At 47.2% G+C, this 22,302-nt stretch overlaps 8 protein-coding genes across 8 annotated transcripts; 6 read left to right on the top strand and 2 right to left on the bottom strand.

Moving 5' to 3' along the window:
• Positions 1-290: 290 nt before the first annotated feature.
• On the top strand, positions 291-811 carry N7446_003712 (tautomerase family protein; the record flags this gene model as incomplete). The annotated part of the gene is made up of 2 exons (XM_058512461.1): positions 291-467; positions 524-811. 2 exons carry the CDS (start codon positions 291-293, stop codon positions 809-811), a joined length of 465 nt encoding a protein of 154 aa, XP_058373790.1.
• Positions 812-2,611: 1,800 nt separating this feature from the next.
• Positions 2,612-4,795, top strand: N7446_003711 (beta-galactosidase; the record flags this gene model as incomplete). Its single annotated transcript, XM_058512460.1, has 1 exon — positions 2,612-4,795. The coding sequence occupies one exon, from the start codon at positions 2,612-2,614 to the stop codon at positions 4,793-4,795; it is 2,184 nt and encodes a 727-aa protein (XP_058373789.1).
• A 3,010-nt stretch (positions 4,796-7,805) lies between these two features.
• N7446_003710 (SGNH/GDSL hydrolase family protein) lies at positions 7,806-8,647 on the top strand (the record flags this gene model as incomplete). Its single annotated transcript, XM_058512459.1, has 3 exons — positions 7,806-7,875; positions 7,950-8,311; positions 8,387-8,647. The coding sequence occupies 3 exons, from the start codon at positions 7,806-7,808 to the stop codon at positions 8,645-8,647; spliced, it is 693 nt and encodes a 230-aa protein (XP_058373788.1).
• A 1,106-nt stretch (positions 8,648-9,753) lies between these two features.
• N7446_003709 (Zn(II)2Cys6 transcription factor) lies at positions 9,754-11,105 on the bottom strand (the record flags this gene model as incomplete). Its single annotated transcript, XM_058512458.1, has 3 exons — positions 10,923-11,105; positions 10,395-10,869; positions 9,754-10,332 (listed from the first exon to the last, which is right to left on the bottom strand). The coding sequence occupies exons 1-3, from the start codon at positions 11,081-11,083 to the stop codon at positions 9,754-9,756; spliced, it is 1,215 nt and encodes a 404-aa protein (XP_058373787.1). The 5' UTR covers positions 11,084-11,105.
• A 399-nt stretch (positions 11,106-11,504) lies between these two features.
• Positions 11,505-13,104, top strand: N7446_003708 (MFS transporter; the record flags this gene model as incomplete). Its single annotated transcript, XM_058512457.1, has 2 exons — positions 11,505-12,406; positions 12,456-13,104. 2 exons carry the CDS (start codon positions 11,505-11,507, stop codon positions 13,102-13,104), a joined length of 1,551 nt encoding a protein of 516 aa, XP_058373786.1.
• Positions 13,105-16,122: 3,018 nt separating this feature from the next.
• N7446_003707 (uncharacterized protein) lies at positions 16,123-16,768 on the top strand (the record flags this gene model as incomplete). Its single annotated transcript, XM_058512456.1, has 2 exons — positions 16,123-16,604; positions 16,660-16,768. 2 exons carry the CDS (start codon positions 16,123-16,125, stop codon positions 16,766-16,768), a joined length of 591 nt encoding a protein of 196 aa, XP_058373785.1.
• Positions 16,769-17,933: 1,165 nt separating this feature from the next.
• On the bottom strand, positions 17,934-19,690 carry N7446_003706 (uncharacterized protein; the record flags this gene model as incomplete). The annotated part of the gene is made up of 2 exons (XM_058512455.1): positions 17,934-19,635; positions 19,686-19,690. The coding sequence occupies 2 exons, from the start codon at positions 19,688-19,690 to the stop codon at positions 17,934-17,936; spliced, it is 1,707 nt and encodes a 568-aa protein (XP_058373784.1).
• A 513-nt stretch (positions 19,691-20,203) lies between these two features.
• On the top strand, positions 20,204-21,344 carry N7446_003705 (uncharacterized protein; the record flags this gene model as incomplete). The annotated part of the gene is made up of 2 exons (XM_058512454.1): positions 20,204-20,233; positions 20,289-21,344. Coding segments are annotated over 2 exons (1,086 nt in total), but the record flags the coding sequence as incomplete, so codon positions are not given.
• Positions 21,345-22,302: the final 958 nt, after the last annotated feature.

Raw genomic sequence — 22,302 nt, 5'->3', positions numbered from 1 at the left:
CCCTATATCCCTTACAGACATACTTACTTATGCAGAGTGATTTGAATGATAGGATGTAGCTGCGGGGAGAGTGGAGTACAGTTGGAATATTGATCACTCATCACCGGCTGCCACCAAGAATATTTGCTTCTTCCCCTGCGCGCAACGAGACTGCTAAAATCTTATATTGAGAAACGGATTGCACTCAGGACGCCGCCAGACATTGCTTCGTCCAAAAATCAGTACAATAGTCTCTGGTACATACTCTTTTTACGTGGAACCCTTTTTCATCATATCGATTCACCTACACTATGCCGGATTGGAGAATCTACCACCCGTCCGGTACCTTCACTGATCCGGATCAAAGAGAGAAACTCTCACAGGCCATTACCTCGATATATACACGTGTCGGACTCCCCGCATTCTACGTTGTTGTCTTATTCATTGAGATGCCTTCAGCCACTATGTACCGAGCCGGATTTCCATGTGTAAGCTCCCGGGAATTGCAGTGGTGCTCAAATTGCTAATTTCATTTATTGGGCAGTCGACGAAAGGGAAGAAACCCTTTGTAAGGCTTACATTCAGCCATATCGCTAGGCACTTTCCTCCTGGCGAGAGTCCTCAGAGGACTCGCTTTATGAACAACGTCCACGACACATTGAAGCCCTTTATTGCCGACAAAGGTTATGACTGGGAGGTCAATGGCGAGGAGCTCGAACGTGAATTTGTGCACATCAATGGTCTTAGGATTCCTCCTACTGGCTCCGAGGACGAGAAGAGGTGGTCCCGGGACAATGAACCGTCTCCTTGGGGTCCTTATCTCACAGAGTAGCCTGCGTCAGTTGTAGGAAAGAGATGAGAAGGGCGAGGTCCTCCGGTATTGGCCCAGAAAGGGTGCTGGCGCGTTGACATTGTGGTTCAGCCGTAATTTAAGCTCATGAAGTGCAATAATGGTGAAGTCGATTTTCGTCTATTCTGATGCATATACTATTTGAGTTGAGTGGCGTACCTTAGTGGGCATGTCTTTTATTGCTATCTTTATCATAGGAAAATACGAGTGGTGAGATAAAACAACCTATCTTTCTTTTGACCTCTAAGAAAGTGGAAGAGGGAAGTTTCACACATATTTTATATCTCTAATTTTAAACCGAAGGTCGTTAAGTGGCTTTTGGATGTAAGATATTCCTTCTTGAAAGGTGTGGGCGTGGGGTAGGATGTCCATCCTCGAACGTCGACTACGACGAAAACCAAAACAATGGGACACGACAATAAGGCCATGGCTACATGATATATCTGTCAGGCTCTGGCCGGTACATTCAATGTGTTATTTTACGCAGGCCAACCCCGAGCTGGCACCAAGGTTGCCAAGATCTGCTGCCAGATGGTAGATAGGAGCTATTTAAGAATGGAAAAGCTCCAGTACGAGTACTGTACATTGGACTATTTATTTACTAACGGCCAAAGGCTCATTCAATCTCCAGAATTTCACTTCTTATTGGACATGATCGGCGGAAGCTGACAATCTACGCCGGCCTTGTTCATAACTTATCAGCCCCTCTGGATGCTCTCATGAACGATGGTCGCATGTGATATCCCGAATTGCTTTAATATATGATGTGTAAGAGGAATGGGGATCTCAGAGGGCTTAGAAGGTTCTAAGAGGGTACGAGGGTTTGAGTTTAGCAAATCATCGTTATATAACTTAATAGAAGTCTACCTAGTCGAACCTCCCATTTCCATAGTCTACGTCTTCTATATTTAGAAGACAAATCCTATATAGTCTCGGAATGATAAATTTCAGACAAAACCGGCACATATTGTGCAGTCACGTTTTTAGCTATAATTGTGTTGTTGTTGTTTGCCTATTCACAAAATATCCAATCCTGAACTACAGATACCACTTACTATCCATGTTGCGGATATGGGGATATGGATATGTTGACGTTGCCCAGCATAGCCTTGGATCCGGTACAGGACACTTCTGAACTTATCCCTTTGAGCCCGTAGCGTACTTGTCACTGCTGTACCAGATAATAAGCACAGGCACCTGTGGCTCGCGCTCTTATTCCCAAGAGCTAGACTCTGCCTGCTTTGGTCGAGGGGCATCATGTGGCGTCATAGCTACCTAAGCTTTGGGTAAGCAGCGCCTGAGCAACAGCGGGGAGGGCGCTATTTCCGATCTGGCGACGCCACAAACCACGCTGCAACTCCGCATCAAGCCCGCGCTGATGGATGGCGGGGTTTGCAGACTAATAACCGAGCGGATAAATGCATGGTTACATCTCAGTAAGACTTGTCCCGCTAGAAGGCCCGAGACCCGTACGATATCCACGGATATTGGTCCATATATTTGATTATAGCCTATAATATGGCACCAAGAATCGTTCATTCAACGTCCATTGTTCATATTGTTGGCGCGCAAATGAGAGAACCCCGAAAAAGGGTAACCCTCCGATCCCCAGATTCCCCAACGGAGCCTACTCCCTTTCTCCACAAAATACGTCGGAGTTTGCATTTACCCGTAAGGCCAGGTTGTATGCACTTAACTTTTAAAATTTCACCATGTGCCATGATGTTGTTCGAGGATTGTCGAATTTGGTGTCATTATCTGCTAGGATAATCATCTGTCAACATGGCTCGCATCATCTCCAGTCTCGCCATTTTGGCCAGCATGTCAGCCGATCTCATGGAGGTCAGAGCCGATGGAAGTCTCTCACCTCCATCAAAGGAACGCTGGTCCAGCGGGTTCCACCTCGGTGTAGACTATTATCCTTCGCATTGGCAAGAGGAAATGTGGGAAACTGATGTAGCCCGCATGAGAGACACAAACCTCACTTACGTACGTATCAGCGAGTTCGACTGGACTTTACTGGAGCCCGAAGAAGGGAATTACAACTTTACCATTCTTGACCAAACCATCGAACTCCTCGGCCGTCACAACTTAAAGGCTATCATCGGAACGCCGACTGCCGCGCCGCCAAACTGGATTTGTGAGAAATACGACATTTACCCCGTTGACGTCTACAACGATACCCTGCACTTTGGATCCCGGAGACACTATAGCTTCTCCTCTTTTAACTACCGACGGCTCAGTCAAAACATCACGGAAGCGTTGGCTAAACGCTATGGAAACAACTCGATCGTTGCTGGCTGGCAACTGGACAATGAATTTGGAGGCGCTAGAAGCTTCGATCAAAACGCAATGAAGCGTTTTAGGACATGGCTCGAGGCAAAGTACAATACTATCGAGAACCTCAATGAGAGACAAGGTCGAGTCTTCTGGTCTTCTCAGTATACCAGTTTTGAAACAGTCATGCCTCCATTTTTAGAGGTCTACATGAACAACCAGGCTCATAAGCTTGACTGGTATCGATTTAGTTCGGACATGGTTATCGACTTTGCCAAAGAACAAGCGTCAATACTGAGAAAATACGCCCCAAACCAAGCTGTCACGACCAACTTCATGAACATGTTTACTGAGTTCGACCATCACAAGTTTTCTCGCGAGGTAGGGCTTGACTTTGCGACATGGGACAACTACCCGCTTGCCGGACTCACTTCGTTTTCTTGGGTGACCGAGCAGGAGCAAGCCGATTATTTGCGGACTGGGCTCCCGGATCTTCAAGCCATGAACCACGCACTATATCGCGGTATTGCAGGAGCGGCTTACGATAAACCTTCAGGCCCCTTTGGGGTTATGGAATCCCAACCTGGGCTGGTGAACTGGAGTCCGTACCGGGTGTCTCCACTGGACGGCATGGTGAGACTCTGGACGCACGAGGTGTTTGCAGAGTCCGGTGACTTCGTGTCCTATTTCCGATGGCGGCAGGTCCCCTACGCACAGGAGCAGACGCTCTCGGGTTTATTTGTGTCCGACAACTCCCCTGATCGAGGTTACTTGGAGGTTCAAGCCGTTGCGAGCCAAGATCTAGAAAAGCTCCGAGAAGCGGAGGGAACCATAGGGCAAGATCAAGGAGATGTTGCTCTAATCTTTGACTATACTGCCGACTGGGTATGGGAAATCGAACCACACAGTGGCGGGTGGGACAACAAGAAATCCCAGTACGAGGGTGCTGTGATAAACTACAAAGACATTGTCTACAGTTTCTACTTGGCCATCCGCCGCCTCGGGCTCTCGGTTGACATCATTAGTGCCCATCAACCAATCGACGGCTACAAGATGGTAGTCGTTCCAAGTCTCCCAATTATCCCAGACGCCTTCAACTCAGCCCTATCCAACTACTCTGGGCCAGTTGTTTTCGGACCAAATTCCGGGTCCACGTCAGCGGACTTCTCTTACGCCTTAGGCCTGAACCCTTCCAATGGAACGCTACGTGAGCGCCTTCCCATGCGCGTCACCCGAATCGAAACAACACCTAGCTATGCTGGAAGCAGTGTGTCCTATGCCGGCTCGACTTTCAATATCTCGAGCTGGGAAGAGTGGATCAGCTGCGAGCGAGACAACCGGATGAGTAAAGCCACAGTCTCGTATTCTTCGGCGTTTCGCAAAGGCAAACCCGCCGCATGCTCAAAGGATGGAGCTCATTATTTAGCATTCAACCCCCCTCCAGATTTTCTGGTTTCATATCTTGGTGACGTGGCCGCGGACGCAAATATCAAGGCTCTGACGGGGAAGCCGGCGAGTAAGGATGGCGATCTTGGTCCTACGATACGATTGGCGAAACGTGGGAACCTGATCTGGGTATTCAACTACGGTTTGGAGTCGGTAGAGCCGCCTAAGATTGAGGGAGCAAAGCTGTTAATAGGGGATCGGGACGTGATTCATCCAGCTGACCTTGCAGTATATAAGCTCTAACGTCTGTGCCATCTCTTTCTCTCTCGCTATCTTTTATGTTTATTTCTTTGGGCACTATTGGACTTCTTGCAAGTACTCTCATAATTGCGTTTTTGGGTATTTTCGCGTATTCGCCTTTCCCCGTGAAATAAAACTTCATTCTTGATTATTTGAGATTGCCGCGACGAGAACCTGACTTAACCAAACAACACCACACCATCTTATGGCGATAATTATTTGGATACTGGTCTAATTTGGTGTTGAAAATTCTTTCCCCATATTCATTACCAAAATTTTGATTACTTGTAGGGTTCATGTAATATAATGCATTGGAATTGGCCATTTCTGGACGGGATGGGCGAAATAGATTAAATCACCGAGTCCGATTTTCGACCTCAAAACTAAAAACTTTTTGATAATGACAACCACGCTAAGCATGCTTCGGGCAGATGTCTGCTCGATGTGATAGGTTTGAAGATAGAGCTGACAGACTTTCCGTAGCCCCTATTCTGTCTGTCTTCCGATGCAATTCTCTCCGTCATTACTCAGTTAGTAGATTGACCAAGCTCTCTTTAGCTCATTATGGTACAAGCGTCCCCTTATCTTAATGAACCAAAGAGAGGTCAACTCTAACATACGCATCTACTGAAGAAAGAAAACCGTCGAGGATAGCCCAACAGCGGGATAAGCGCCAGTCTGCCTGTGCTGCACAACGCGCCCACCATGTGCGGACAAGTGGAGTTTGCCGTGCCATGTCTGTTCAGTCCCTATTAGAATAGAATCCCTGGAAGACCACATGGGTTTACACGCATTTCTGGCCTGCCATCGACATTGGCAGGGACTAACCTGACGATATTATTCAGCTCGTCGACTGTTTTCATGGCCGAGCCGAGGGTTGATGCCCGCTCAGCAGGCGAAGCTGTGGTATCACAGATACCATCAGGGACAAGGGAACCACTGGAGCAATTAGGTGAAGTTTACACACCGATGCCAGACTTATATTGGCTAAAGACACACTGACAGAAGGAGCAAATTTCGACATTGTTAATTTGTGGCATGGGGATGTAACGAGCGATGAACCTCAACCGGTACCAGTGACACTCACGGTCCTTTGACGCTGGATTCTCTTGCCAGGAATCTCTACAGTCTCCAGCACTACTGTGCCTGCTGCTGCCCATTTGCGAGGGGCTGTTTGTTGAGCAGCAATATGAATGCGCTGGCACCAAATCACAACTTGGGCCGGGGAGGTCACAATGATTGTGCCGCCGGGAGCAATATCAGTACACTGTCAACCCCACATTATTTTCAGCTGGCAGATCAGTACCCTGCAAAGTAGACTTTCTCCTGACGGATGAAAAGCAGCTCAAGTTTCCTTCCCCACTCGACCCGTCCAAGCTCCAAACTGTACGTAACCAAGCGAACTAGTGACGTAGGGCCTGGCTGTGGTCCGGCTCCGTGTTTAGGCTCATCGTACTCTCCGTTTTTTAACCCTTTAGGAAATCCGGGGACTCTCTGGGGGCCATGCGGGGGCGGCGGGAGACGCTATTCTGCATTCTGGGCATAACCACGTCTCCCCGAGGTATGACCGAGAACTCTCCTCCGGTGGCGGGTTAGTCCACACTTCCCAGGCTCGAGACCAATGGTTACTGCTCCGGCGGGGGATACTGTCAAGCATGTTTCTACTTCATGCGCACTCAAAGAACGCAAACGAGCCAGCCATGGAATCGGATACATGCCGCCCAGAATAGTGTAATCCCCGGTGAAGTGCCCAGGGCGAAGGGAAGGGTGAGATCAATACTCAGGCATGTCCTGCTCAAACCTTCCCCCTTCTCTCCATTCTGATGGTTGGACAGCCCATCATATTTATACTCCAGTGTTACCTTGATGCTGAACGAGAAGCTTGGATTCGTTGAAAAGTCCACAGCTAGAATCAATACGCCTGTTGAAGTTAATGAAGATTCCAGGACCAGAGAGGACATGCTCTTAAAGGACAGGCAGTACTTTTCCAAGAAACAAAATGGCCATATCATCCCTTTCTAGCATACTGTAATGAATCGGACGACCCATCCATTCAGAAGTGTGACCCACGTCCCAGCAGCAAAACCCAGGAGCCTTGCTTTCCCCGTCCTTGTGACGCTGAATGTACTGCGCTTCGGTATTGGCAGAGACATGGACGTGCCTCCAAACTTTCCAATGCTAGTTGCCGGCGGCACAGGCAGTTGAATAGCTTCTCCATTCTTTATTTCACCCGCAGCGACACCTTTGTCAAATTGGTCGCCCATTCATAGTTGAGGCGATCACTATTGCAGACGAGGATGGCGTGGCCCTCTCGGACCAGAACCAGATTGTCAAAAGTCTCCGTTACGCCCTGATAGGTGGGTGATCAGCAAAATCCTTAACAGAGCGTGCCAAGAAATTGGGATGTAGGAGGAAGGTGTTTCATCGCTCCCCATCGCTCCAGTGCACGGCTATACGGTAGCTATATGCCTGCCCCTGGCTCTTGGACAGATTAGGCTAGAAGAGGTATTCTAGATCTCTAATAGAGGCTTGCCACGAGTGTATTGCCCGCGCTATTCAAGCACGATTATAAGCCAACGCTCAAGGAGTCCAGGGGTTGCGTCCAACTTCCTTCCCATAAGTGCTCTTAAACCCCGCACCGCAATTGATCATCTTTTTTCTCGCCTCGATATAATGGGTAAATGGAGGGTAAATTCGTCGGCCCGCTAGTTCCGCTCGTCCTGGGTAGCGAAGCATGTCGTCTTAGGCAGTCTGGCTCCTTGTACGCTCCGAATAGTGCGCCTGCAAGGTGGAGCCGTGGATCACAGGACCTTTTCCCATCTCTCCGATGGATAATGTAGAAACAGAAATAGTCCCTTTTGCTCCAAGGAACTGCCCACATGAACTCTGGGCATGGGGTGGGACCTGTGGGAAAAATGATACAAAAGGACCGTAGTGCAGCTCTGAGTGATGCCCATCGCGATCATCTGGTACACCCTAGGATTATAGACCAGAATCCGAGCTCGTTGGCATAATGAGAATCCCTGATTTTGCGTTCCTCGCTGCCCTTGTGGCCAGTACGGCTGCACAAGAGGTCAGAGTCCGTGAGTAACCACCTCGAGCCAACATCTCGCGTTCGCGGCACTAGGTTGACTTGGGGGGATGTGCGTTTTAATAGTGCTGCTCGGTGACTCCATTACTGAGATCACCTGCTGGAGACCCCTGGTGTGGGACCAAATCACATCAGCCGGGTTGGCGGGTAGCGTCGACTTCGTCGGAACCATGAACACCCTCCAAGCTAAGTGCTCGAGGCCGCCAAGCTTTGATCCGAATCATGAGGGCCACTCGGGCTGGCAAGCGTATGATATTGCCAGGAACAACATCGTGGGCTGGGTTCAGAACACCAAGCCCGATATCGTTCAATTCATGCTCGGCACCAACGACGTCAACATCGGCAAGCGAGACGTCGAGAGCATCATCGGCTCTTACACAATCATGCTCGATGCCATGCGTGCCGCGAACCCCAGGGTCAAGGTCATCGTAAGTCGTGCCTCCCTGCTTATCGTATGACTTTTCTTCCTCTTTCTGGTCAAACGCCGACACACATCTTCCTAGGTGGATAAGTTGATCCCCACAAGCTGGAGCGACCCGACTATTGAGGCCCTCAACAACGCCATTCCGGGCTGGGTACAGCAGCGAACAACAGCGGAGTCTCCCGTTGTCATTGCCGACTGTTCGCGTGCTGCCGGCTTCACCAACGCTATGCTGCAGGGCGATGGTGTTCATCCTAACAGCCAGGGTGATCAGTTCCTCGCAGGGCAGATCGGCCCCAAGCTGATACAGCTCATCAAGAACGTCGGAGTTGGCACCAAATAACCGGCCGGCGACAGCAAACTTGAGGACAGTTAATATGCCTTGTAGGCCGTATGCAGCCTTCCTAGCAGATATGGGACAAAATCCTAGCAAGTCCTGAGAGAGGCGAAATTTCAGCGAGTGATTCGGACTGATCGATAAATAGTTTTTTGGTCTTACAATCTATTGGTATATTTTTACCTCACAGGGTACCGACGGGGCATATTCCTTCCAATTTAACGTATTCTCTTATTTTTTTAGTAGTATATCTTACATATACTTTATTAGGGTGTATAGCTAATGTATCATCAACGCGTCATATTAGGATACAGCTAATATTATGATGTATATAGATTTCGTGATAGTAGCTATGGCGTGTATGTTACCATAATAGTCCTAATACCAAGAAGCTTCCTATATTTCCTACTACAAAACGTACTGCAGTCATCCACAACAGAATGTTGTTTCTTCACAAGCAGAGGCTCAACAGTTATAGGTTCGCGAAACTGAAATCCCATAAGTGATGAGTAATATACGAAGGAAGCTGATAAGCCAAGTTTGGATACAAGGTTCCTAGTTTTGTGACTTGATAGCCAACTGAGCTGAGAAAAAATGATTTTGATGGTCACAATGTATTCGATAAATAGAGACTGCCCGCGAGTTGGGACGATACCTGCATTGAGGACAGGCACTGCATGGCGCTTTCCAGCGAGTGGAGGATAGATGAGATAGGCGTTGAGTTTAATCATGCAGTTTGGGAGGAGGCACAAAGCGTATAAACGATGAAAAGACAGGTGCAAGACAACCGGTGATGAAGGTAATCAAGCTGGAAAGGGGTCAAAAACATGAATCAATGCACTTTTGTTCACAAACCTCTTACCAATATTTCGAAATTTTTCGTTCCACCCTTCTCATATTAAGGTGAATGACATAATACATGACTTTCTAACTGGTGGCTGTCGACCCTGAGGTTGGCGAAGGTGTGGGTCCATTATGGGTACGCTCGCCAAGGTTTTGTTACTCCAGCCACGAAAGAAATAGTAGCGAGGGACTATGTCCGATAGTTGGCGTTACAGAAGGCCTTCTAATCTGTGTCTAATGAGGCGCATCTTTTTTGTTATTTTCTGCAGCTATATCCAATCAAAGCCGACTCGTGCGTCATGTAGAAGAGCCGATGCTTGAGATATCCAATTTTTCGCGTCTCCATTATCCCGTGCGACTGCTAATGAATCACATCTGTTTAACACCGCGGACTCCGCACCCAATGGAGCATTCCATAGGTCATCACTGTCCGGCATGCAGAAAGACAAATCGGCCAGGTTCAAAAGATCTTTTCTGCCATCATTGGCACTTTCTCCGGTCAAGTCAAAGGGCGTGGATAATCGGGACACCTTATAGAGGGCTAGTCCGAATCTCTTGATCTCTTCAACGCTTATGTATACCAGTGCGAGTGGTGCATTGTCTTCGTGTTGCAGAAGCATGTTAGGATAAGAGAATATACCCCACCGTCGACAGCTTTGAACAAGCGCAGTCAGGAGCTCGTATCTGTCGTCCGGCAATCGGCATCGCATACTCAAATCCATACTACCATCTTCTCTTGCAATGAAAAGGGCAAGGATAATATTCAAGAGCACACTCTGAAATGTTGCTATAGGCCACGAGGTATTTGTGTTGTGACGTGGACTCAAGTCTGAGATGCACCATTGGTCCTAGAGCAAAAGGTAATCAACACAACAGTCAACATGTAGCTAATGTTATGATTTTTTCTCACCATTTGAGCGTAAAATGCAGAGCACAGCCTACCATGTAGACGTATTGACGCTTCTCGCGACTCCTGAGTACCTTTTACCCACAGTCCAATTGCGACAACGGATTGAACAAGTACACAAGGCTCTTTAGTGAAGTCAAATGTGCTTCGATGGAGAAATGGCCACGCTGAATGGAAAGCATCAAAGTAAATATCAATATAGTCATGAGCAATCCACCGGGAAGCGTCAGGAACGGAACCACCGATTGTGGAAACTGGTGGCAAATGGTAGAGATCATCGATCCAAAATTGTTGTTCGCTTGTGGTTTCACCCCCAGCAGGTACGCAGATGACGCCTCGATGTTGACAGGCATTGCATGGTAATACACCTTCGCAGCGGACTTTCCGTGCATGACATGCACTGCATGCCCTAAACTTTCGAGACGGTGGTGCTTGTCTCTGCGGGTGATAAGTCCGGATATGGCGTCGCAACAGATCACTGATTATTTTGTGAGTTGTAATTTTTCCCATGAGACCGAAACAACCACTCACTTCCTGGTCAGGACGCTCTCACAATAAGGACAGGCAAGATTTGTTTCCCCATTATGATGATTAAGGTGTCGATTAAGGTGCTCTTTACGCCGATATTTTGCGTTGCAATCTGGATAGTCACATTGGAACCACATGGGCACGATATCATCAGGAGGCGACATTGTTAGAATGTTTGCAAGCTTTCGGGGTTGGACTCCGCCACGGCTTTGTCATCAAATGACACAAATGAATCCGGGAGGATTTGTAGAGTGAAGAGCTTGAAGGGAATGCAATCAAGTCAAAAGGGGAGAAGAGAACGTAATGACTGGAGCCCCGGGTGGAGCCCCGAGCGAGGAAGGCCACCAATGCGGTTCCAGGATTCATGTGCCCCGGAGCATCCCACTTGATGAATAAGTGGTCCTAAGTAAATAGTTGAACATAATAGGCATATCCCACTTGCCGGTTTATCCATCAGGAGTATATTTTTCAGATCCCCTATAAATAAGCGGCAAATATTTGAAATGGAGTTGTTCCTTTCACTACCTCCACTACCTTGAAAAGATTTCTTCGCACTTCAGCGAATGTCAATTAGAGTGCACCACAATGCCCGATGTACATCACCCTGGAACTTTACGCGACAAGTGTGAACTAGCCGGCAGCTTCGATGCAGGCGCCGCTGAAAGCCACATCAGTTCACCTCTCGAGCCAGTAATCTCCAAACTGGCCAGCATACATGCACCTCCGGAATTTGAAGTTTACTGGGACTATGATGACCCTGAAAATCCCCGCCTGTGGCCGCTTTGGTACAAAGGCCTCACTGTCGCTGCCATGAGTCTTGGTGCTACAGTTGTCAGCCTCTCCAGCACACTGTACACATCTGGGATTCCAGGAGTACAAGAGGATTTCCACGTCTCGAAGATCGTGGCCCTCTTTGGTGTCACGACTTATCTTTTTGGAATGGGGGTAGGCAGCATCGTCTTTGCTCCACTTAGCGAGCTTGCCGGACGGCGGCCAGTTTATATTGTCTCAATGATAATATTTCTGTTGCTATTGTTGCCGAGTGCTTTAGCTCACAACATTGAATCAATCCTTGTGAGCAGATTCTTCGGAGGATTTTTTGGGAGTGCATTGATGTCGAACTCGCCCGCATCTGTGAATGACATCGTCTCGGATAAGCACCGGGCTTTAGCATTTGGCTTCTGGTCTATCGGGCCTACCAACGGCCCTGTCTATGGCCCAATCATAGGAGGCTTTGTGTTCCAATATCTTGGCTGGAGGTGGACAAATTGGATTGTTCTTATTATCGGTGGTGTGGTCCTAGTCCTAATAGCCTCTATCAAGGAAACATACGCTCCAGTGATCTTGAAAAGACGTGCTGCGAGAAAACGAAAGGAGACGCAGAACCCAAAGTGGTGGACACGCTATGATGATGGCGTCGGTCTTGCATCTTTACTGAGAATCAATCTCAAGAGACCTTTCGTGATGCTCCTAACAGAGCCGATATGGTAAGATATTTCCCTATTATCACACAAGCAAAGTCTAACATTCTCGCAGTATGTTCTGGGACGGCTACGTTGCGATTGTTTATGGCGTCCTTTATCTATGTTTCGTCGCGTATCCAATCGCTTTCCAACAAGAACGTGGGTGGTCGCCAGGTATTGGTGGTCTTTCATTCGTCGGTATAGGTGTCGGTGTCTTGATCGCCATTGCATGCGAACCTCTATTTCGTAAAGTGATCAATCTTCACCGTAAGGATACGGAAACCGGCATGGTACAACCTGAGGCTATGGTTAGCATCGTTTTCTTTGGTGCTACTCTTCTAGCCATTGGCCAGTTGTGGTTTTCCTGGACTTGTACTCCAAACATTCACTGGATCGTCCCTATCCTAGCTGGTGTTCCCTTTGGAGTAGGCAATGCATGCGTCTTCATTTACGCCTCAAACTACATTGCCCGGTCTTATGGCATTTATGCCGCATCTGCGCTTGCAGGAAATATGTTCACTCGCAGTGTCATGGGAGCCTTCCTACCACTTGCAGGTCCGTCAATGTATGAGGTTCTCGGCTTGAATTGGGCAAGTACAATTCTGGGAATTGTGGAGGCAGTATGCATCTTGATACCTGCTGTCTTCTACTTTTACGGACACAGAATTCGAAAGGCGAGCCCCTTTATCAAAGAGGTAGAAAAATTGCAGGCGGCAGCTTGAAAATGCTCCCTCGCCAAAATGCTATACATTCTTTATCTTTGTGGAAGGTGCCAATTAATATCTATGATATGTCATTTTATAACAATATTCCAAAATTCATGTATCTCCGAACTGGTGGACTCTTGACAATCTCGTGAGATAATTTGTCACGACTAAAGTCTAAGGTATAGTTGGGTATAGAAGCTAGAGTTAACTACCAGTTTTTGTCGGAGCAGCATAATATCCAAAGTTGTTTTGAAGCTCAAACCCTTTAGCTTATGTTCTAGCTTGCAAATAATGCAACTCGATGCAAAGAATGCACTACACTAGGTATTACGTTATGGGCATACCTTACGCTCTATCGACATGTACACTTTACGGAATTTTTTTTCGGCCATCCCACCCGTGGTGAGTTTTGAGTTATCCCGTACGAGGGGCGCGCCACTTTACCCCAGAACGGCTAGATTCTCCGCCAAGCCTTTTGGTGCTAAGCTGCATTGGATGGCAAATTTTGTGGAGTATCTTAGTGGGTCTTGATGCGACGGATGGCAATTACTTATAAGAAAATCAATCAGCATAACCCACATTCGCTTTCTGAGCCAATTCCTGAATAAACCTCCAGCACGTATGTATTTCTCTGCGTTTTCTTTGGCAAAATGAAGCTTAGGCATCGGGGTGTCAAGTGGGATGAGCCGAACCGCATTACATCATCAGGCAGAATGAAAGAAAGAGCTGATGAAGGTTAGTAATACGCATGGTTTCACTGCTAGGAGTGATGGTGTTTGTCAGCGGTGCCGGGGTACCATGGTATTTTAATTGTAAGTCTGCTGTCACTCCAGGGCTGCTGAAGCTGCTGCGGTGCTGAGCTAGCCTCAAATATCTTAGGCATTATACAGTGTCAGCGAGAGCATGTTGTGCGAGACTTGACTTTACTATGAAGTAGGCTTACTTCATTTCTGTGTTCATAGTTTGATTCCATCTCGTAAGCCTCCACCATTAACGTGTCACTTGCTACCCATAGATACCTCAGATGCCACTATCCTTCCCCACTTTAGCCCGTTATGGGGGTTTATTTCGCCAAGCGTTTACTGTCTCACGACTAAAGGCCTGTTCCACCGCGGTATGGCTTGGCCCGTCGAATTGGACGCAATCGTCGTCCCCACTTTCCAATATTTATTGTGCTGTTCTCTAATTATTTATAGTGTGTTTGCAATAAAGCGTTCGACTTATGATTTGCCTATACTTTTCCTTCGCTTGGGCACCGATGACTCCTACCCAAACTTCCATCTCAGCCTTCGTTGGAATCCTGCAACATGTTTATTCTGCTAGAATTTAACCACTAGGTAAAGCTTTTTTACTCAATTTGGGTTACAGCTGCTTCTCCTTAATGCATGGATATTGCCAGCGACATTGATTAACGTAGGGATCTGGCAGGAAATTAATGATTTATGAATATTTATGGTTATTGTAAACTTGACTAATATGAACTGGATAATAGGGAAAAGAATTCCTTATTCATATGGGTGCTGATCTGCTTTCCGCTTTCGTCATTTCTCGTACTCATCACAGATGAGACACCATCGACGCCTCGAGGCTCGTAGTCCAGATTCCGGGCAGCATATTTACATTTGCTTTCAAGATGTGGTACAGTGTCTAATATGCATAAATGTTGTGGTAGCTTTCATATCACTTTGGCCATTTTGGCTTCGTTGGAAGGCAGTCGTATCACTCGAAGGGACAATGCTATAGCTACAGAAAAGGCGACACAAGCTTGATACAACGCATCCGTTTTCTGGCCAATAATTTCCAAGAGCATAGGCCGGATCATAACGTTAAAAGTAGAAGACAAGATTTAGGTATTACTCAAGTTGGTAAATGTGTCTTAATTAGTCTCCCTTTGTACTACTAGGTAGGTTATGAGCTCAAGAATTATGATCCTATATATGAATTGCCGAATGCAGGAAATACAATTGATCCACTTGATCAAGCTTTTAGCAACTAGCTACCTTTCGCCCTTCTTATAATTACTTTGAATTCGTCTATTATTGGAAACAGCTGTTTCATTTCCGAAGGAAGGCTAACCAAGACATGTCTCATTTAAGAACCCTAAAAAGATAACATGAATCTGGAAGCCCTGTAGGTTATATGCCGCTAGGCAGTGTGTCTTTATTAATTACTAAACAGAAAAGCATCAAATGATTCACTTGCCCCAAAAGCAGCCTCTACAAAACGAATTTTGCTCAGCCTCGGAATATCGAGAAATTTCCTTGAACTTCACCTGCCGTACTGTATAGCCCATTCCACAGCCATGCTCTAATTGTCAAAATGAAACATAGGGGACCAACACGAGTCAAATTATTTGGGATTGTGAAACTGAGCTAGTCGCGCCTTGCCCCATCCAACAAGTCATTTATGCGTATTCTACACCGTGGAATTCCCGCGAAGCCAATCCGAATTCTTCTGCCTTGAGCCATTGTGAACTGGGGATTCTCATAAATAAAAGCTCTACTTACCCTTCACTAAGCTCTCCAAGTCGATGTCATCTCACTTCTTGAAAGCCCCATTGAGTACCAATTCTTCTATTTTGCTTATGATATCGCAAAGATGCTCAACTCAATCGCATCAGTCAACTCATTATCTCTCTATACCATGTCGTCATACTTTTTTCGCCTATTCCGTGTTTTCTGCGGATGGATTGTTGTGCCTTTATTGCCTTTGCTCTACTTGGTTTCCATTGGGACTTTATGCTTCGATGTGGTCCACTATATCCTTCACTGCTGCGATAAATCATCCTTTCCTGTTGTGAAATGGTTGGCACGCATCCATCGTTCTCATCACCTCTATTATACTTCGCGCTTGAATTTTGATGAGAAATATCTTCGGCCAAATGTGTTTCAAGCAATACCGCTAGAATTAGGCTTCCAAATTTTGGGGAGTCTCCTAGGGTATTCTTTTGCTCGACTAGCGACTAAAGATGGCTCGAGCTGGCTGAAGAGCTATCACCTTTGGATTGTTCTTTGCTTCCAATTGCTCCGAACGATGTCTGTGATCCTACTCAGTGGCCGTGACTCAAACCACATTGTCTATACAACGGTGCCCAAAGATAACAACTGGCTCTTTGTGGGCCCAGAGTTCCACTCCCTTCATCACGTTTACCCAGATCGATATATGGGCTCATTTGTCAAACTTTTTGATTGGATAGGGGGCACGTCGTATTCGTTACGATCCAAACGCTTCGTTATCACAGGAGGGAGCGGATCCTTTGGTCGGGCGATCATAAAGGAGTTAAAGCGTGAAGGCGTCCGATCCATTCGCAAGCTGAAGTTCGGCACCGACTGGGGCCATGATTCTTTTGAAAATGCCCTTCCAGTGCTTTCTGAGTCTGACGTACTCATCCTTGCTCACGGTACCAAAGGCCCCGATGCGATGGAGTCGAATTGCCATGCTGCTGTTCAAATGATACTTTCTTTTAAGCAACACAAAAAAAAGAACGACAGCTGCCAGACATTGCCGGAAGTTTGGTACGTGGGTAGTGAGAGTGAACTTCATCCATCTTGGGGAAATGTATCATTGCAGCGGTACTCTCGCTCGAAACGTTGCTTCCTACCGCATGCTCGCTCATTCTATGATGACCCCGATATCATCTACCGCCATATTGTCCCATCTAGCTTTAGGTCACGAATAGGGCCCGCTATTTTCTCGGCAGATTGGGCTGCTAAATATACGATGTGGTGGATTCGGAGAGGGGCAAGATATGTCCCCGTTACATATACGGGGATTGCCTATCTAAACTTCTTCAAATTTCTTTTTTGGGTTCCCTTCGCACGTGATTTAAATCAGGAATGAAAAGAGTCTTCTTCACTCTTTCCTGCTCGGTCCTTTTTTGACACCATCCCAAACCGTCCATTGTGAGATAGTATATATATGTTGTTATTGCCAAAGACCGAAAGCTCACTTTTTCCATTGTTTTCTAATATCTATTGATGAAACTGGACCCAGGGCGTCGGAAGCTTAGTCGTAGCCGCTGGCCAGCCGATAATATCGGTTGAAGAGCGGACACGCATCGATACAGCTTGAGTGTATTTGTTTACCCCTAGTAGTGATTTTTATCAACTGCCGAAGCCGTATACAAACTACCACAACTACATACATCTATGTATGCAATGTCGCACGTCGCCAGTGAAGCCAGAATAAGTAACCGCTCTCTTGTTACCACAGAGGCTGATCAAAACGCTCCTAAGAGCTTCTCACAAGCCCTCTAATAACTAGGAAGTTATCCAGGAATGTATCGAGTGGCCCGTGTATCTCCAGCACTAAGTAATGGGCGAACAGAAAAGGTGGCGCTGAACCTAATATAAAGGAATACTTGTTTGAGACACGCATTACATATAGTGTAATGTATGGTTCGATTTGGGAATGATCAAGCCCCATCTAAAGCCTTTCTGAAACACGTTCTTCCACCCGCGTGGATCGAAATCTTAATTTATGGACCATGCATACAACAATCGGCAAGTTTGTCATTGTTCAGATAATTATGAAGAATGCCAGTTATCTTTGCACCTTCCACTAGGGATAATACCGCGTAGCAATATGCACTATATGCCAAGTCTTTTATCTGAGGAATGGAAAGCATCAAGAAACCGGGAAGTGATTGCAAGAAGCAAAAGAAGCATGGATAACTGAGAAAAGCTAATAAAACGCAACTGCAAGCAACGTGTGATACACCGAGGCGGCTTAAACATAACACCATACAGCTTTACTGTATGCTCATAGGCATTCAAGGAACTGATGCATACAAGCAAAACACTCGACGATCGCTGGAAGAGGGCCTAATCCTTAGCATGAACAGTTCATGAGCAACATCCATCTTTTGCTACCGCAGACGTTCGACAGAAGCATGAAACGTTCACTGGAATGTCAGCAGATGCCAAAGCAATATCCCGTGCAGGTTGAATAAAAGCAGCCTCTTGACTCTTTCCAAGGCGAGTGAAACATTCGTATAAACCATGCAACCCCCACACATTGTTGAGCTTCGCTTTACGCCGAGGATAATCCTGGGCGAAGCCAAGATCCTGCTTGAACAAGATTTCTGCTTCTTCAACCCGGCCCTGCTCAAGGAGCAGGCCACCGAGCGCATGGCGGACTGGCTGCATCCAGGGAGACGGGTCAGAGTACGCGAGTGCATCCTCGCGCACAATGGCTTCCCGAAGGGAAATAAACGCATTTTCAATATTTCCCTTCCGGTATTCTAATTCACCATCAAGCATAGCTGAGGCCACCGCGAGAACATCTTCCTCCTTGCATGGAATACTGTTGAGTCGGGAGCTAGGAACGGCCCTACGAGCCGTTTCAAATTCTTTTTGTGCGGCTTCGGCTTCCGCAATGTGTCCAAGTGCGCTAAACGCAAGGCCACGAGTGTAATGGATAGTGGCTGTAGTTACGCAGTATGTATCGCGATCGGTTGGAAGCTTGAGGTCAAGAATCTCCTCCCAGCGTCCGAAGCGCACTAGCACGTGCGCCTTACTTCCCACGAAGCTTTCGATGAAGTCTGCCATCGGCGGGCTTTTGATGGATAGCAGCTCGGGATCAATGATCTTTTCAAGCTTTTCTGCTGCGGATATCGCGTCCGTAAATCGGCCGGACATCATGGCGGAATACAATTTAGCACAAACGTAATGCACCCTGTAAGCCGTGTACTGAATTGTATCTGTCTCCCGGGCAAAATAGACGTCATCTGCAAGTATGGCTTCATGGTTGGAGTCGATACCACGGCGGTAGTCGCCAACCGCGACATCAATATGCGTCGGCATATGTAACATATGTGAAGCATGCGGAACCATTCCACGAAGTCGATCCGCAGCCGGCAGAGCCAATTCTGGAAATGGCGACATCTCCATCATGTGTATGTGCAAGTGGCAAATTGCTGGGTGATTGCGCCCAGAAGTCTGCTTCAGTTGCAGCTCAATCACTTCGCGAGCCTCGACTGTGTGATCCCCGGTTGGTTTACCAGTGTTCAAGTCCCACAGCCCGCGCGGAGTGATACACATCAGTGCTTCCGCGAACAACGCAGCCACGTCCACATCATTGCTGAACTTATGATACACAGAGCGCATCGCATCAGCATACGCGCGGTCGAAAGGGCTCAGATCCTCGGGAATGTTATCAATAGGGGGGAAACGAGCGCCGATTGCCCCGATCAACGCTTGTTCGACTGGCGTGGCCAGACTCGCTAGCTCTGACGCTCGGGCGAGGATGTCGTTGACCTTCTTGATGGAAAACTGACGATCTTCCGGGTCGAAGTATCTCCACGCTTTGTTGTAGTTAGGCCCCGCTGCATACGCAATTCCCCATAGCGCCATAGCGCAATTGGAATCACTTTTGGCAGCTCGTTCGAAGCATCGAACCGCTGCGCTATGGTTGAAAGAATGAGCCCATATCAATCCACGATTGAACCACACTTGGGCTTCTGTTGACGAAGTGGTCACTGGTCGACGATACGAACCAAGGTCGTAGTAAGCCTCTTGGCCAACTTTCGGAGAATTGGATTGATCACTAATTGAGTGTTAGAGCAAATTTAATTCTACAATTTTCATGAGACTTACCGCATGTTGAATAATCGAAGCTAGTGAGTTTAGCCCTTCGTTAATTTGATTCATGACATTATCTGGAAGATGGGATCCGTTTATATACCCATATATGATGAATCATCCCACAGGCACACTGTACGGACTTTGTCGGCATCCCACCTGATGGGTCCTGAGTTAGGCACGGCTCACAGTGGCGCTTCCCGGTCGCCACTTGTCCCAGAATGGCTAGATTGCCCGCCAAGACCCAATTTGATGACTGAGGTATGAAACTAACCGGGGAACATGTCCGATGCTTTTGTCTTTGATCGACGCCCCAAAAGTCATTTTCAAAATTTAGATATCAACAAAAAGCTGCTTTCGCTGTTCCCCCGAAGGTAAAACCGGGCTGAAAGTGTTGAAGACGATTACCAAGTTTTCCTTTCTCGGTTAGCTGGGCTCCCTTTTCTCTCCGCAGTTGCTCACCCTAACACTTGAATCCAGTCAATGTTTTACCAGGGTGATTCATCGCTGACAATGCTCAACTGTTGATCGATATGCATCTTCCAGCAGAAATAATTGACCTTGTATGATATACGCCAGTCCAATTTCTGCGCCACTGCTGAACATTCTTTTTGTCAGATTACGTTCTATGTCGAGGCTGGCAATTCGCGGTCTACTTCAAAGAAATCGACTGCTCGGGCTTTTCGGATAATGAATGACAAAATCCGAAAGGATATGGCTAAGCTCCGCTTGGTCAACAAGAGCTTTTGTCATAGTGCCTCAGCCCGTCTTTTCCGACACATTGTAGCTGTAGCCGGTTCATTGTCCAGCACCACGCGTTTTCCATCTTTAGGAAGGCTTGTGAGCCTTTCAAACAGCCCATATGCTCAATATGTGCATCAGGTCGACGTTGGATACGGTACCTTCCCATATTCGGTAGCGGAGGTTACATTATACACGGAAGACCTTGCTGGCTTGCTGTCTTTATGCTTGCGTCAATTTCCCAATCTTAAAGCTCTCGACTTCTATGGTCCGCCATTGGCGTCCTTACCCCATGATAAGATGAAAGCATCGATCGACTCGATACTCATGTCGTTATGCTATGTGCCTCTGCCTAACTTGACAGAACTTGAACTTCAGCTACCAATGACAAATGATTTTGCTACATTGTTTGCTGAGAATATTAGCACATTAAGGATCCCGATTGAGCACATCCTCAAACGCCTTGACTATTTGGGATTGCACGTCTATGCGCAAACAAACCAGCAATCCTGCGCGGCCCACTTGTTGAGGATCATCGAGCTTTCGACCAGCCTGACTTCCATCTCAATCAGCAGCACGAATTATCTAGGCATTGATTGTCTCAAGCTCAGCTCAACGGTTCACCTGCGGTTTTTGTCCTTACACAAAGTGAAGATTTCCTCTCGAAACCTCGTCAATGTTGTCGAGCAATGCAAGGACTCGATGGAGTACATCGAATTGAGGCACGTGAAGATCGAGTCTGGAGCATGGAAGGAGATTCTGACCTCAATGGAAAGTTTACCCTATCTATATGACTTTGACATATCTGTTGGCAGTTCTCTCACAGGAAATAGAGAGCTTCATTCGACTCCGACCCTGTCAATTGCAGAAGATGTACCTGATCAGATTGCATTGCAAAACCTCAAGCAAAAGGCCAAATTGAACCGAGCCGTGGTTCGGCATTCCAGGTGTTGAATCAGGCTCTTCTTTTGTATGGCATTTGAGAAACGGACTTGCAGCATGGAGAGGGACTTTTTTGTCCTAATGGATAATTTACTCTGTATAGATAATGTGTCATGACTGTTAGCCGGCAGCTCATAGAAAATGCAGTGTTTCATTCCGCTCTAATACTGTTCTTTCCAGTTTAGAAACCCTGCCTAACGTGTCGCTGTCCTCCATGAACGCCTGGGAAACATTGAAGCTTTGCCGCTGCCAAGGACTGAAGCTCTTTACCCAAGGATTTGCTTCTATGCAGCATAGCAAGTTCTTACCAAGAGACAGAAGTAGGGGTGGGGGAGGGGTGGGGCTATTGTATCGCCTGTGGCACAAAATACGGACCGGTAAGGTGATGGTTAGCGCCCCCTTGATCCTTGAGGTTTCGCGGAACCGGAAGGGAGAACTCAACATCTTGACTTGGTCAATCAGGCGCCACCGTAACATTGGCGGACTGGCAATCTACTTTCGCTATACGCTCCCGTCGCATAGTTGCTGTCTAATTGATGGCGCGTAATAATGCGGCTAGTCTCTGGCATCCTTATATAGCAGCCTCTACTTGGAAAGGGTCACAATGCTCGTCCACAGAAAGGTCTGTTTCTCAGCGACGGGGGCCGCCCTAAGGGCCTCAGAGCCGATGACGATTTTGGGAATTTTGGGACTCATCTTTGGATCCTCAAGGCACCGTGGAATATGTCCTGATCATCAAATATATTCCCAGACACGAGCCACAGAACCAGTGACGATGGTTGCGTGAGTATATTTTGTTGATTACTTTCTGTTGGCTAAAACAGACTCACCGCCTGGACACCCGAGCTTACAAGCACTCTATAGAATCTATTTCTATTAAGGAGCTATATCCCGTTTCCCTGCAATGAGTCGAGCAAAGACATGTCCTTTCTTGAAAACTACGCATTGG

The sequence above is a fragment of the Penicillium canescens genome (genome assembly GCF_028828765.1).
Source record: "Penicillium canescens strain IBT 15451 chromosome Unknown utg000003l_segment0_segment0, whole genome shotgun sequence".
Taxonomy (NCBI): Eukaryota; Fungi; Ascomycota; class Eurotiomycetes; order Eurotiales; family Aspergillaceae; genus Penicillium; species Penicillium canescens.
This window is presented reverse-complemented; position numbering and strand designations above follow the sequence as displayed.